Consider the following 15,232-nt stretch of genomic DNA (forward strand, 5'->3'; position numbering starts at 1 on the left):
CATCCTCCCTTTTAGTCAGCTCCCTGCCTCTTTTTTACAAAGGAAACCTAGAAAGTTCTTACTTTTTTTCTCTTTTTTTACTATCTAAGCTCATATCCCTAAACATTAGAACTAATTTTATTTAATTTTTCAACAGTATTTAAGTGGAATTATAAAGTATATGTTCATTTGTGTCTGGCTTTTTGTGCAACATTATATTTGTATAGTTGCTGGACATAGCTATAGTTTATTCATTTTTCAGTTGTCTATATATAATTTTTTATTTTGTGAATGTGCTGTAATTTTATCTGTTTTGCATTTGTCTCTTGTATATGTGTACTCATGTTCTTTAGAATGTATACCTAGGAGTATTATTGCAAGGTCCTAAGGAATGCCTACTTCCAGCATTAATAAATAATGCAGTTAACTAGTCTGGCTATGCCACTCTATGTCCCACCACCAGTGTTGTATGAGCATTTGCTTACTCCTCTGGGATGCTTATTCACTGTCATTCTTTTTAATTTTAGCCATTCGGTGGGTATGTATAGTATTTATCTCATTGTGGTTTTATTTCTTGATTACTAATGAAGTTAGTGTTTTCCATCTATTTTTTTAGTCCTTCAGAATGTGAATTTATTCTTTGTAGCAATATAAATTTTAAACTTATATAAAATTAAAATGGGTTGTATTATAACTGAGTTGATTTGATAAAAATCACTTGAGATATGAAGCTAATTTTTTTTAATTTATGACTTTTTCTGTTCACATCTTACAAGAGTGTCTCTTGCTAATTAGCATTTCACTTCTCTCATCCATGTTTGCTCAGTTGATTAAGAAGGCAGAGGAGTATAACTGAAGAAGCATCAAATTGGGAGACAGGAGACTCTGCCACAAAGGCCGGGGGACCATGGGCTGGTCACCCAGTTCCTGGGCCCCAGTTTCCAACTCTGAAAAGAGAGGGTTGGACACGTGACTTATAAATTCCCTTCCAGCCTTAATGTCCTAAAATCATGTAATTATAACTTTAAAATATTTTGCGGTGGTAAACCTAAAATCTTTATAAAAGAGAGTCCATAATTTAGATTTTTCTGCATTACCTGAATTTCTGTGACAAGATGCAGTCTTTATTGTAGAAAGCTGTTTTATAGTATTCTCATAGAATTATTCGGTTTTTATTTTCCTTGGTTTAATGTATTTTTGTTTCTTTCTCTAGCACATAGATTTTCCTATACCATGTCCACTTAGAATGTTTGAAATGCTGGTAGTTCCTGAACAGGAGTACCCTTTAGTTTGTGTTGGTGTCAGTAGAGGTAGAGACTTCAACCAAGTGGTTCGATTTGAGACGGTCAATCCAAATTCTACCTCTTCGTGGTTTACAGAATCAGGTTTGTAATTTTTATGGAATTATTAAGGGTAATACATATACTGGTTTTATAAGTAGTAAGTTTACTGTATCTCTTACTAAGGAAAAACTGCATATACTGCCAGTCTTCAATAACTATTATTAAACTGGAAGAAGGGAAGATTACTCTCTTTAAAATAGCTAATTCATATGACGCATTTAAAACATTGGCTGGCAGGGCATGGTGGGTCACGCCCGTAATCCCAGTACTTTGGGAGGCCAAGGTGAGAAGATCGCTTGAGTCCAGGAGTTCAAGAACAGCCTGGGCAATGTAGCAAGACCCTGTCTCTAAAAAAATTACATGTAAGTTAGCTGGGCATGGTGGTGCATGCCTGTAGTCCCACCTACCAGGGAGGCCAAGATGGGAGGATTACTTGAGCCCAGGAGGTCAAGGGTGCAGTGAGCCATGTTCGCACCATTGTACTCCACCCTGGGTGACAGAATGAGATCCTGTCTCTAACTAACCAACTAAATCAAGCAAACATTGCCAAAACATGATACTGAGAGCACATACACCAGTTTTTTTATTTAGAAATGAATATAAGGATCTGATCCTCAAAGTCCTGTGTATATTATTGGTATGTATATTTGGTATATATTAATAAACAATTGTGCATGAACACACCTCTTACTATAAAATGAGGTATACACCTGGGTTGTTATTTGATTTTGGTGATATGTATTTTAAATAACAATGTCTCTTGAAGGACACTGTGTATAGGAAACCCGTAAAGTCATGTTTGCATTAATCTTTCTTGGAAATAATTAAATTAATATTACAAACTGAATGCCAATTAAAGCACTTTTTTTCTTCAAACAAAAGGGAAATAATTTATATAGACTCAAATATTTTTAATATTTTGATAATACTCTTCATTTTATATGTTTCACATTTCCTTTTTGGAGAATTTTACATGCATCAAATTGTTTTGACTATGTTCATTAATATGAAAATGAATACGAAATGTATATTAACATAGGAAACATTTAAAACAAAACTTGGGTACTTAACATTTTCATAACTCTCAGAAATTTTAAGTATTTTATGTACTTTTAAGTGGTGTATACCTGAAAATTTGCATTTTACACAACTCCAGTTGCCCTGCCTCCCTGAGGTGATGTTACCTTTTTGATCATATTCCATCACTTTACTAGGGGTATTGGTAAGAGTGATCATTGAGTATGTAGTATGTAGCAGCAATTACCAGACTTGAGCATTCATCAGAATCACTGGGAGACTTGTGACATTTCTGAGCCCCACCCCCGGAGCTGTTCATTTATAGTCTAGATAGGACCTGAGAATTTTCATTTCCGTGAATTCCCAAGTGTTGCTGATGAGGTTGACACAAAGACCATAGTTTTGGCATATATAGACAAACCTCAGCCTAGGCGATATAGCAGGACCCCATCTCTAAATTTTTTTTTTTTAATTAGCCAGGCATGGTGGCGTACACCTATGGTCTCAGCTACTCAGAACGCTAAGTCAGGAGGGTCACTTGAGGCCAGGATTTCAAGGCTGCAGGGAGCCATGATCACACCACAGCATTTCGGCCTGAGCAGCAGGCTCAAAAAAAAAAACAATTTTCATTTTTGTAAATTCCCAGGTGATGCTGATGGTGTTGATACAGCAACCATAGTTTGAGAACTACATGTATTTACAAATCTCCCACTAATAGAAAATTTGGTTTTTAAAAGAAGAAAAGTTGCATTATAGGATATTTTAAGTATGTTTGTTTTCTAGTGCAGTCGGCATTCTGTATCCATGTGTTCCGCATTGCCAGTAGTATTGACAACAGCCAGCATATGCTCTGTTGAGCACTTACATTGTTTAGCACTTGCATCAGCATTTAAACCCACTAGCCTGGCTCAGTCACTACATGTGTATTACAGAAGACATATCCATTTCAAGTATTGTTATCCTCAGAATTCTTTTTCTTCAATGTTTCCATGCTTTAAGTATCACAGTTTCTGTAGGTTTACCAAAATTTGTTTGTGTTGTAGATACCCCACAGACAAATGTTACTCATGTAACCCAACTGGAGAGAGATACCATCCTTGTATGCTTGGACTGTAAGTTTTAATTTATGAATGTCTTACTTTAATAAGACTTCTTTTATCTTAGTTTCTGAGTGACTTTTTTTCCTCTAGGTTGTATAAAAATAGTAAATCTCCAAGGAAGATTAAAATCTAGCAGGAAATTATCATCAGAACTCACCTTTGATTTCCAGATTGAATCAATAGGTAAGTCAAAGTTTTATAATTCTTTGCATTATGAACTCCTTAAAATAATTTATCTGCTAATTATCCAAAATTAAAGATTGATATTATTAAGATTCTTTTTTTAAAATAAAGGATATGGCTGGGCATGGTGGCTCATGCCGGTAATCCTAGCACTTTGGGAGGCCAAGGTGGGTGGATCACTTGAGGCCAGGAATTCAAAACCAGCCTGGCCAACATGGTGAAACCCCGTGTCTACTAAAAATACAAAAATTATCCAGGTTTGCTGGCACACGCCTGTAGTCCGAGCTACTTGGGAAGCTGAGGCATGAGAATCACTTGAACCTGGGAAGGGGAGGTTGCAATGAGTTGAGATCGCACCATTGCACTCCAGCCTGGGTGAGGAACGAGACTCTTGTCTCAAAAAGTAAAATAAAATTAGAGGGTATAATAAATACGAGGTCACTATCAGCCTTCATTCTTACACATTTTCTAAAATAGTTTAATAACTGTAGTGTAGATAATGTTATCTTCCTGGTAAGAAGTAATATCATTTTTTTTTTTTTTTTGAGATGGAGTGTCTCTGCCACCCAGGCTGGAGTGCAATGGTGCAGTCTCAGCTCACTGCAACCTCTGCCTCCCGGATTCAAGTGATTCTCCTGCCTCAGTCTCCCGAGTAGCTGGGATTACAGGCGCCCGCCACCACCCCCGGCTGATTTTTGTATTTTTAGTAGAGATGGGGTTTCACTACTTTGGCCAGGCTGGTCTCAAACTCTTGACCTCCTGATCCACCCGCCTCGGCCTCCCGAAGTGCTGGGATTACAGGCGTGAGCCACCGCACCTGGCCTTGAAATAATATCATTTCTTATAACATAGTTTTGAATTCCCATTTCCTCCAGACTCCTATAGGGTTTTTCTATAAGTAATTTAAAATTTAGTACTCAGTATACCAGATTATGTTTTGGCTGTTGTGTCTGCTGATCAGAGAATTTTAAGTATATGGAAGTTCCTTCTTGTCATTCTCACATTTTGCTTAATAGGAGTATTTTTCTGGAAAAGGATTTCTGACAATCAATACTTTTAAATGACTACATTCAGGAAAAATAAGGTGAAAATCATCTTATGTAGGATAGTGCTGGGAAAATGAATGGTGATTAATATTTGACTAGGCACACTTTTTCTGGTGTTCCTTATCAGTAAAATAAAGATATTTGTGTGTATGTGTATTAGCAGAGGGTAAGGCTAAAGACAGTTAGTTCATTGTCTTATTCCTGGTTCTGTTTTCTACATTCTCCCAACTAGAATGTCATTCATCCAACAAACAAATGATTATAATAAGTCAGTTTCGAGGGATATCTGATCAAGATGTTAAAATGGAATCTGCTTTCAAAGAAATAGCCAGGGTCAAAAAGCAAGATCAACAACAGAATCTCAAAGCAGTATACAGGTCTGAAGCTAACAGGCCTGCTGGGCTCCAGTTACAAAAGTATCCCACAGGAGATGGAGAACCACAGCCAAGTTCATTGCTTGTGGTACCTGATAATCAGGCATGATGGTTTTTTTATCTACCTCCCCCATTAAAGGAAGAGATAATCCCTATCCTGTGCAAACTGTTTCAGACTACAGACAAGGAATTCTGAATAAATCAATGTTTAATACTGATACTAAAATCAAACAAGATTAGTACAGAAAACAAAAATTATAATCTTATGAAAATCATTTTTAAAAATCTAAATAAAATATTAGCAAATAGAATTACACATTATCAAATAGTAAACTATCCCAGGAAAGCAAGGATGGTTCAGCATCAGAAAATGTATTTATGTAATACACAATACCAAGTATTAAGAGAAAATCATGTAACTCTTCAGTAGATGCCCAAAAAGCATTCAGTAAAATCTGTCATTAATGATTTTTTTTTAATAATACTTCTTAGCAAATTGGGAATAGAAAGGAATGTCCTTCACCTAGCAAAGCCTGTTAAAAATATGTTTAATGATCAAATTAATTCCCATTAAAGTGGAGAACTAAATAAGGATGTTTGCTATTATCACATTTCATTATTGTCTATTAAATGAGAAAGGGAAAGTATGAGGATTAGAAAGAAAAAGATAAAAAGATCATTTTTTGCTGATGGTATGATTATGTACATAGAATATAAAACCCTATTAATAAATTACTAGAGTTAGTAAGAGAATTCAGAGTTGCTGGATATGAGTAACACCAAAGAATAGCTTTCCTAAATAATCAGTGAAAAACTTAATTGGAAAAAAGATCCCTTTCACAATGGCAATAAAGTAACATACATAAGAATAAATGAAATCCAAACATTTTTAAGATCATTATCTAGGAACCTCCAAATTATTTTTTTTTAAGACATAAAAGATTCAGCAAGTGAAGAATTACATCATGTCCATGGGTAGAAAGACTTAAATGAGAAAGATGCCAGTTCTTCAGTTAATCCACAGGTTCAGTGGATCTGCAGTAAGAATCCCAACATGATGTTTTGTGCCACTTGATAAGCTGCTCTTAAAATCCATATGGAATGGCCAGGCGTGGCGGCTCATGCCTGTAATCCCAACACTGTAGGAGGCTGAGGCAGGAGAATTGCTTGAGCCCTGGATTTCAAGACCAGCCTGGACAACACTGGGAGACCCCATCTCTACAAATAATTTTTTAAAATAAAAAATAAATTTATATGGAAGAGCCAAAGACCAAGAATAATAAAATAAATGTTGACAAATCGTTTTCTACCCAATATTGAAACTTACTATAAAGCCATAGTGATTAAGGTAGTGTGGTAACAACACAGGAATAAATAGGTAGAAGAGTGAGATAGAAGAAAAGGCCCAGAAATAGACCCACATGTAAATGGAAATTCGTGGCATTATGTATTAGTGGGGAAGAAATGGGCCATTCAACAAATGATGCTGGTACAATTGGTTACCTGCAGAAAACAAAATAAGATTTATTCCTCCCTGAATACATGCCAAAAAGTATATTAAAAATATAAATATAAAAAGCAAAACTAAATCTTGTTCTGTTTATGCCCTGTGCTTCAGTAATTCTATCTATGGGTGTCTACCCTCAAGAAAGATTTGTACATGTATTCAAGATGTACAAAAATGTTTATTGCAAAATTGTTTGTAATAATGAAAAACTAGAAATAACCTCAATGTTCATCTTACTGAATGTATGAAGGTTGGAAATATTCAATATAAAATTTATATTGATAGTATAAACTTATAGTAATAGTAAAAACATGCATGAGAATGATAAATACCAAATTTATAATAGTGGTTATCTCAGGGAGGAAGGAAAGACCAGAACTGGGAATAGGGCAGGGTACATAGGGGATGCCAGCTGTATTTGTTTTTATTTAAAGCAAAAATGGCAGAATGTTAGGATCTGATTGTTGGGTGGTGGATACACGTATATTTTTGTGCTGTTTTCTGTATTTTGCAGTATTTTATTTTTGAAAATTACCAAAACAGGCCGAACACAGTGGCTCATGGCTTTAACCCTGGCACTTTGGGAGAGCGAGGCAGGCAGATCACTTGAGGCCAGGAGTTTGAGACTAGCCTGGCCAACAAAGTAAAACCCCATTTCTACTAAAAATACAAAAAAACTATAACAAAAATATTTTCAGTGAATTTTTTCCTACCAAAAAGATGCATAAGCTCTGTATAGTATATTTTTAAACTTTTCAAATGTAAAGATGCCATATAAATATGGAATAGCTGACATTAGTTGTGAATTGAAATATTGCTATATGAGATAGAGGGATGAAATGATGCTTATCAGTTGAACTTTTGTACTATTAACAGTAATTGAGCTGTTCTTGCCTGCTAGTGTGCCTACAAGACAGTGTGCTAGCTTTCTGGAAACATGGAATGCAAGGTAGAAGTTTTAGATCTAATGAGGTAAGTAAATTATGTCCATTAAGTAGTCACAAGACATTATCAAATTCCACTTCAAACAATTCGATTCCTAAATGATACAAGTAATGCTTGATTGGCTAACTTTATTAATACTTACTGTATTTAGTCTATTGATAAAGTCAGTAGCCCATACTCTATGTCCACCTCTCTCTCTCTCCACTACTCAAACAACTTTAGTGCATATTTAATGTACTTCCAGATAATCAGTCTGAAATTTAGAACAAGAACTTGCTAATCTGCTAAAAGTGAGCCAACTATGATTTTCTTTCAACTTTCCCAGAGGAACCCCAGGAGCAAGAGTGCTAGTGCTGGCTCTCTCTGGCCTTAAGCACCTTTTCTACCTTGTACTTCAGAAATAATGACCAGCGCAGACTATAAGTAAAGAGTCCTATGTTTCTCTGGAAGCCCACTTACCTCTTTATTTTCAACATCCTTATTCATTTGACATGTATATAATTCTTTGCCCCCTTTACCTTTCCTTTTCATTAACCTTTAGCTATGCATCTCATGAATCCTTCCTACCTCACAGAAATAATTTAACTCCAAGCTGTGTGACATATTCAAGTCAGTTCAACATTTATGCCGGAAAGTTCTGAGGTTATAAACATGAACAAGATGTGGCACTTGCCCCCTAGAATGTTACAAGCACGTAAAATTGTCAGAAATTCTTCCAGTACCCCCAAGCCAATCTCAGTCATATAACTTGGAAGGAAGCTTATTTGTTTCTTAAACTGTCATTCATTAAGCTCAGAGCGTTTATTTCTAACAAAGTAAGCAATATACCACAGTGTTCATGAGCCTGGGTTCCAGAGTTGAGACACCAGGCTTCAGGTCTCAAGTTCAGCTAGTTAGTAGCTGGGTGACCTTGGCATGTCACCTAACTTCTTTCTACCTATATTTTTTCATCTGTGAATTGAGTTGTTATGATTAAATGAAACAAAGCATGTAATGTGCTTGGCCTGGTTCCTGACCTATAGTAAGTGTTTAAAAGGTAGCTGCTGGCCAGGCATGTTGGCTCACGCCTGTACACTCAGCACTTTGGGAGGCCGAGGCGGGCGGATCACAAGGTCAAGAGATCAAGACCAGCCTGGCCAACATGGTGAAACCTCGTCTGTACTAAAAATAGAAAAATAAGCCAGGCGTGGTGGCGCGTGCCTCTAGTCCCAGCTACTCGGGAGAGGCTGAGGCAGGAGAATCGCTTGAACCCAGGAGGCGGAGGTTCCAGTGAGCCAAGATCTCGTCACTGTACTCCAGCCTGGCGACAGAACAAGACTCCGTCCCCCTCCAACAAAAAGGTGGCTGCTATGATGTTTCTAAAAGTAATCCCCACAAGTGGGCTCACACTTTCTAAAATCACATGAGGAACTGAGCAGGGAGATAAGAACAGTCAACAGCTAATAAACACTAGTCAGAGAAAGAAAAGCATTACAGACATACAGAAGTGGTTTAAAAACTAAAAGGAAAAAGTTCACCCAAAAAGTCACCTGAGAACTACACAGGCAGCCCATCAATACACACCTCCAAAAATGTTAGCTGCTTCTAGTAGGCAAACCCCAAAATATATTGGTAATCACAGTCATGATGAGCCACAGGCGTTGAAGTGAGCATGCTGAGCATGTTGTTTCCTGCAGGTATGCTGGGTTACAACAGAAGCTAAGAGTCATTAGTGTTTCTAGAAAATCTAATTGTAGGGGTATTGATGGAATAAATTTAATTTCAAATCCATTTTTTCTTCAGCCTACCAAATTTTGGGGAGATGCTACTGCCCTTCTAATTCATAATATTTTGTGTTCAGTAAGCTGTGAACAGTTGGTTTCTCTTTTTCTTGTATATTTATTCTTAACTCCCCAACTGGTAGGTGGTCACACTGAGGACTTCTTGAAGGATATATGGTCATTAGAAAATATTATTTCAAGAGAATGGGGAAGAAGTGGGAAAGATAATTATTACGTATTGAGCACTTCCTTAGCTAGGCATTATACCCACTAATCCTTATAAGAACACTGCAGGGCTCTACTGCATGGTAGATCTTTTCAATCCCATCTTGCATAAGGCAAAACCATTTCTAGCCGATTACATACGTTGCCCAGTAAGTGGGAGAACTGACATTCAAACTCAAGGCATGTCTGGCTTTTAAATATTTCCTGTTACACTACGTGGCAGCCTTTTTAAGTAAAAGAAGCAGATCTAAGTAGCTTACTGCTGCCAGTAACCTTGCCATTAGCGTTAACATAAATGATGAAAGTTTCTAATAAATAAAATGGATTTAGTGCTTTGCTTTTAAGTTTTTCCCTTGAAGTCTTATGATTTAACAAGGAAATCATTTTCCTTTGCCTGCATTTTATGATTAACTCAAAATTAACCACATTTCCCCTCGACTAACAAATTGATGTATCTACATGCTGACTTTAACAAACAGTCATGCAGGAATATGTTTTCATTTTAGGGATTATGTTTCTTTTCTGTTGAATTATAATGAAGTGCCCATTAAAAATTTTGTGTCTTTAATTTCAGAAATTAAATTTGTGTTTTAATTGAACAGGTAACACAAGAAATTTCAGATAGCACAAGAATTTTCAGGCTGCTTGGATCTGACAGGTATGAAAACGGACTGTATTAAATACACAGTACTAAACGTGTTTTATAGATCCAGCATGAAACAGATTTCTTTTTCAAGAGAATTGAAATGTCTGCAATATGTTCAACATTGAATTTTTCACACTATGAGAATTCACAAGTCAGAAAGTTAGAAAGCCTTTGAAAATGTACCTGATCTTCCAAGTAACAGGAATGTATGGATCTGTCAGTACTAGTTTGCATTAAACATACTGACATCTGATTTGCAGCAGAAGAAAGAGGAAATACCATGTGTTAATGAACAGAACTTTTTGTTGTTAATGCCGATAGGATTTTGGAGACCTGTTCTGATTGACTGTAAGAGATTGGTCAGGGTGGTGGGAGAAATTATAAAGTTACAGGAAATAGACACAAACCTTCTTGGAAGGCCAGAAGGTTTGCATAGCTTCAGTAAAAGATTTGGCTGAAGGCAGCTGAATTCTCTTAAAAGCTTAGGGCATAGATACACAGGAATGTAGAGGAGTTTATCTAAATAGCTTGTTTACTCATGTTGTCCTAAAACCAACCTTTGATCATGTGGGCAGGACTGCTCTTTCCTGGGGAGGGCAACCAGATAAATTACCCACAAGTAGGTTGACTCAAAGCCTTTGTCATTAAATCTGTGCTGAATAAATGCCTGCAGGGACAGCTAGTCAGGGCACATGGCCACTACAACTCTTTCTGTGAGCACCCTGGCCCCCTAGCCAGTCTTTCACTGAATACCAGTGTCTGAGTACGCTATTCATCCATTGTGCAGCCTGGGTCTCTGGGTCAGACCCTGGCAATTTAGCTTCTGATTCTTGAACTGCAAATCGTTTTTAGAACTTGTAATAAGAATTAAGTTCCCCCAAATAATTTCCAATATAGGTTTCTCCCCACTTCTGACTCTTAGAAGAACACTGGCCTAGAGGTGGGAGGTAGTGGACAGCAAAATTACTTCCCAGAGCTAGAACTGGCCCTGTAATCACAGTGATAGCAAATGATTTCTGCCCACAATCAAATGAGCAGCATTTATAGAGGCACATATTGGAGAAGCAATGGAAAATTTGGGAGCTAACATTAATTTTCAAGAATAACTTTGTTTTGTTATATGTTTTTTGTTTATTACTTTCAGGGTCGTGGTTTTGGAAAGTAGGCCAACTGATAACCCCACAGCAAATAGCAATTTGTACATCCTGGCGGGTCATGAAAACAGTTACTGAGAATTGTTGTGCTTTGACAGTTAACTCTAGAAAGAAAGAACACTACCACTGCAACATTAATGGATGCTTGAAGCTGTACAAAAGCTGCAGTAACCTGTCTTCAGTTACTTTGTAATTTATTGTGGCATGAGATAAGATGGGGAAAATTTTGTTTTAAGTGGTATGGATATATTTAGCATATTGAACCACACAAGTGCTTAATTCATTGTTATGTAATCTTTGTACATATAGGCAGTATTTTTTCTGTGAAACTTCATATTGCTGAAGACATACACTAAGAATTTATGTAGATAATGTACTTTGATGAGATGTACAAGTAAGTGTCTTATCTGTACAGATGTAAATGTTGATGAAAATGCAATTGGGGTTAATATTTTAAGAATTCTTTAGTATATTCTTGGGTGTGGCTATATTACAAAATGGGATGCTGGCAATGAAACAATACATTTAACACTTGTATTTTTATTATATGTAATTTAGTAATATGAATATAAATCTTGTAACTTTTAAAATTGTAATGGAGGCTGTAATCATTTTATAATCTTTTTAATTTTAATGCAAGTACACTGGTGTTTATATTTGCACAAAGTATTGATATGTGATGTATTAAGTCACAAAAGTAAGCTGTGACATTGTCTATAAGCATTTGGCTCCACAAATGTATTTGGATTGTTTTCTATGTGAAGCAAACCAATTATAATTAACCACATGTTGTAGTAACTGGTCTTTTTATATTTAAGCAGAATCCTGTAAGATTGCTTGTCTTTGCTTAAAAACAATACCTTTGAACATTTTTGAATCACAGAATAGCGGTACCATGATAGAATACTGCAATTGTGGTCTGAATTACAGTATGCACAAAGAATTAATTAGCATTATTAAAGAGTCCTCACTAAACATTTCATATGATCACACTGAAGAACTGTAACATTCCATAGAGTGAAGTGGTTCAAATTTCTCTTGGAATTTTTACTTCTGTTGGCCTTATTTTATGATCCTTTTCATATTTCTTTTGACTTAGAGTATTAATACATGGCCAAAATAATTTAGTTACTACCTCATACAAACAATATAATGGTTACTACACATCACAGGAACTTAGTTTTGGTTTAAGTCATTTTTGATTGCTTTTTTCCAATGGAATATGTATATACCAGGTTTTAGCAAAATGCACACTTTTGGCTCTTTTTGGTATATGTTCTTTATATTTTAATGTGAGTATATACACTAAGAACAAACTAAATTGTGATTTATGATCTTCATTTATTGTAATGATAATGGTTTTAAAATATGTTCCTGATTGTACATATTGTAAAATAAACATGTTTTTTAACATGCTGTTGTATAGTAGCTTGTCATCTGGTTTAATCTGTATATAGTAACACTAAAATATATTAAGAGGGGAAAGCTTTATTTGTTTTGTAGTTAAATTCTTAAGTATTGAATTTTGGTCCCTCAAATCATGATTTTTATTTGATATGTGATTTCAGTTTCATGAAGCATTAATATTTCCACACAGGAGAAAAGGGCATCTTTTGCAGAAACTTCGACTTCCTGATAAGAAAAGTCAAACATTCATAGTTTTCTGGTTAGAGGCAGGGGTCCACAAACTACAGTCCTCAGACCAATCCAGCCTACTGCCTGTTTTTGTAAATAAAGTTTTAATGGAGCACACCACCACGTATTCACTTACATGCTGTCTATGCTGCTTTTGTGCTACAATATTTGAGTTGAGTGGCTTCTGAAACACTATATGGTCTGAAAAGCCTAAAATTCTTACTTTGCTGACCCTTTACAGAAAAAATGTGCTAGTGCCTGGGTTAGAGAAAGTAAGGAAGCATTGGGAAATGCAGTTCTGGAGGTAAGGAAGGGGAAGATTAAGAGGGAAGAACTGGATTGGGGATCAAGAGGCACCATTTCCATATTGCTTATGCCACTACGTGTCACAATGGCCTTGAATAATTTAACGGTTTCCACATCTAAAATGGTACAGATGCTAATAACCATAACAACTGAGTTCATTTATCACTTTTCCCACATTGGGAATAATCCTATCATTAGTGACTAATGACTGTTTTTTCACACATCTTTGTCAGTATAACATTATCAATTTGCTGCAAAACAGAGACTGTTGGAAAAGATTTTTAAGTGAAGATTTTTAAGTGATCAAGATTCTGTTCTTGGCTCTTACTGACAGGTTGTTTATCCTTTTTCTGAACCACTTTTTTTTCAGTTTTTAAGACTTATAAGTTATATAAAGGGTCATATCTCAAAAAACGTTAGTCATCACATTTAGCTGTTAAACACTTAGAAACATTTTCAAAAAATAAAATACACAACTGATTGTGTATTACTCAGGAGCTTTCTAAGATATATCTGGAGTCATAATCTTGAGGGCTGAGGCTCAGTAACCTATATTTTTATAAAGTTGTACAAATGATTCTGATGTGCATCGCAACATGAAAACCACTGGTGGGCACTAAATTTAAATCAGTGCTTCTGAGTGTGTCCAAGTGTGCCTCAGAATCATCTTTGGTACTACTTAAAAGTGCAAATTTCTAGATTCCACCCAGGAATTTTTGATTATGGATCTTTATGTACACAAAAGGAAGACAGCCACTCACTTAAATGTTGGAAACAATCTATTTCATCTTTATTGAAGTTAAAGCGATCTTCTTATTAGCTAATTGCATAGACACTGGTTTTGAGGAGAATGAGATCAACCGGTTATGGGCCTAATGGCATCATTCAGCTTGCACATGTGACTCTGATTTCAGTAGAGACCAGGAAACAAAGGACAGATGCTATTAGTTTTCACCATTACTGGCGGAGAGGTGAAAGTATGTGCTATACAAAATAATGGGTAAACACTAAGAGAGCATATAATACATTCCCAGTTGACGTATATGTGTGCCAGGTACTCATCTGCATGCTTTATATAGTCCCACTTAAGCCCCAGAACACCCCTGTGAGGTATTATTAACTCTGTTTTACAGATGAAGAAACAGGCACAGAAAGTTTTAGCAGCTTGCCCAGGACTATAGCTGGTAAATAATACAGCAAAATTTGAACCTCGGCACTTGATTCAAAGTGTATTCTCTTAACCACTGTGCAAGACTATTACATAAAATACATGCAGTATATCCACTGCCCACTAAAACAGACTCTCTCATTCTTTCCTCTAAAATTAGATTTTTTTTCTCCAGGTGTTGGATTTCAAATTTTTATTTTCACTGTTTCTGCACAAGAGATACTAACTTCTGTATTAATTTTTTGCTTTACCGAAAGGCATTTTTCTTATCCAAATTTGGTATAAAGATAAAAGGATTTACATAAAATTTACAGTCAAAGTATATTAAATAAGTAGTCAAAAGTCATAACAAAGACTTTTTTAACTTTTGTGAGACAATTACTTACACAACATATAGTGATTATTTACACTGTAGCCAAGGCACTTTACTAGCACTGGAGAAGAGATGGAAAAGGTTTAATTCCCAACCAGTATTCATCCAAGGAGCACACTTGGATGAATAAAGGCAAACGGAAGTAAGTAGTATTAAAACAAGGTACAGGCCCAGTGTGATGGCTCAAATCTCTAATCCCAACACTGGGAGGCTGAGGTGGGAGAATCACTTGAGCCTAGGAGTTCAAGATCAGCCTGAGTTACATAGCAATTCTCCTTCTCTACAAAAAATGAAATTAGCCAAGTATAATGGCACATGCCTATAGTCCCAGCTACTGGGGAGGGAGGCTGAGGCAAGAGAATCACTGGAGCCCAAGAGTTTGAGGCTGCAGTGAGCTATGATTGTGACACTGCACTTTAGCCTAGGCAGCAGAGTGAGCCTCTGTTTCCAAAAAAAAAAAAAAAAAAAAGG

General features: G+C 36.1%; 1 protein-coding gene across 13 annotated transcripts in view; it reads left to right on the forward strand.

Moving 5' to 3' along the window:
• The window catches only part of MAP4K3 (mitogen-activated protein kinase kinase kinase kinase 3), a 187,367-nt gene extending 174,672 nt beyond the window's left edge, over nt 1-12,695 (forward strand). For 8 of the 13 annotated variants that reach the window (XM_016948387.3, XM_016948389.3, XM_016948391.3 and 5 more), the window contains 6 exons: nt 1,193-1,364; nt 3,383-3,451; nt 3,530-3,622; nt 7,451-7,521; nt 10,082-10,137; nt 11,270-12,695. In XM_016948387.3, the coding sequence (XP_016803876.1) occupies nt 1,193-1,364; nt 3,383-3,451; nt 3,530-3,622; nt 7,451-7,521; nt 10,082-10,137; nt 11,270-11,357 (549 nt within the window). In that variant the 3' untranslated portion in view covers nt 11,358-12,695. Of the gene's footprint in view, nt 1-1,192; nt 1,365-3,382; nt 3,452-3,529; nt 3,623-7,425; nt 7,522-10,081; nt 10,138-11,269 lie in introns of all 13 variants that reach the window. The other 5 variants (XR_010149572.1, XR_010149573.1, XR_010149574.1 and 2 more) reach the window with 3 other exon arrangements.
• The last annotated feature ends 2,537 nt before the right edge of the window (nt 12,696-15,232 follow it).

Source organism: Pan troglodytes, chromosome 12 (genome assembly GCF_028858775.2).
Source record: "Pan troglodytes isolate AG18354 chromosome 12, NHGRI_mPanTro3-v2.0_pri, whole genome shotgun sequence".
Taxonomy (NCBI): Eukaryota; Metazoa; Chordata; class Mammalia; order Primates; family Hominidae; genus Pan; species Pan troglodytes.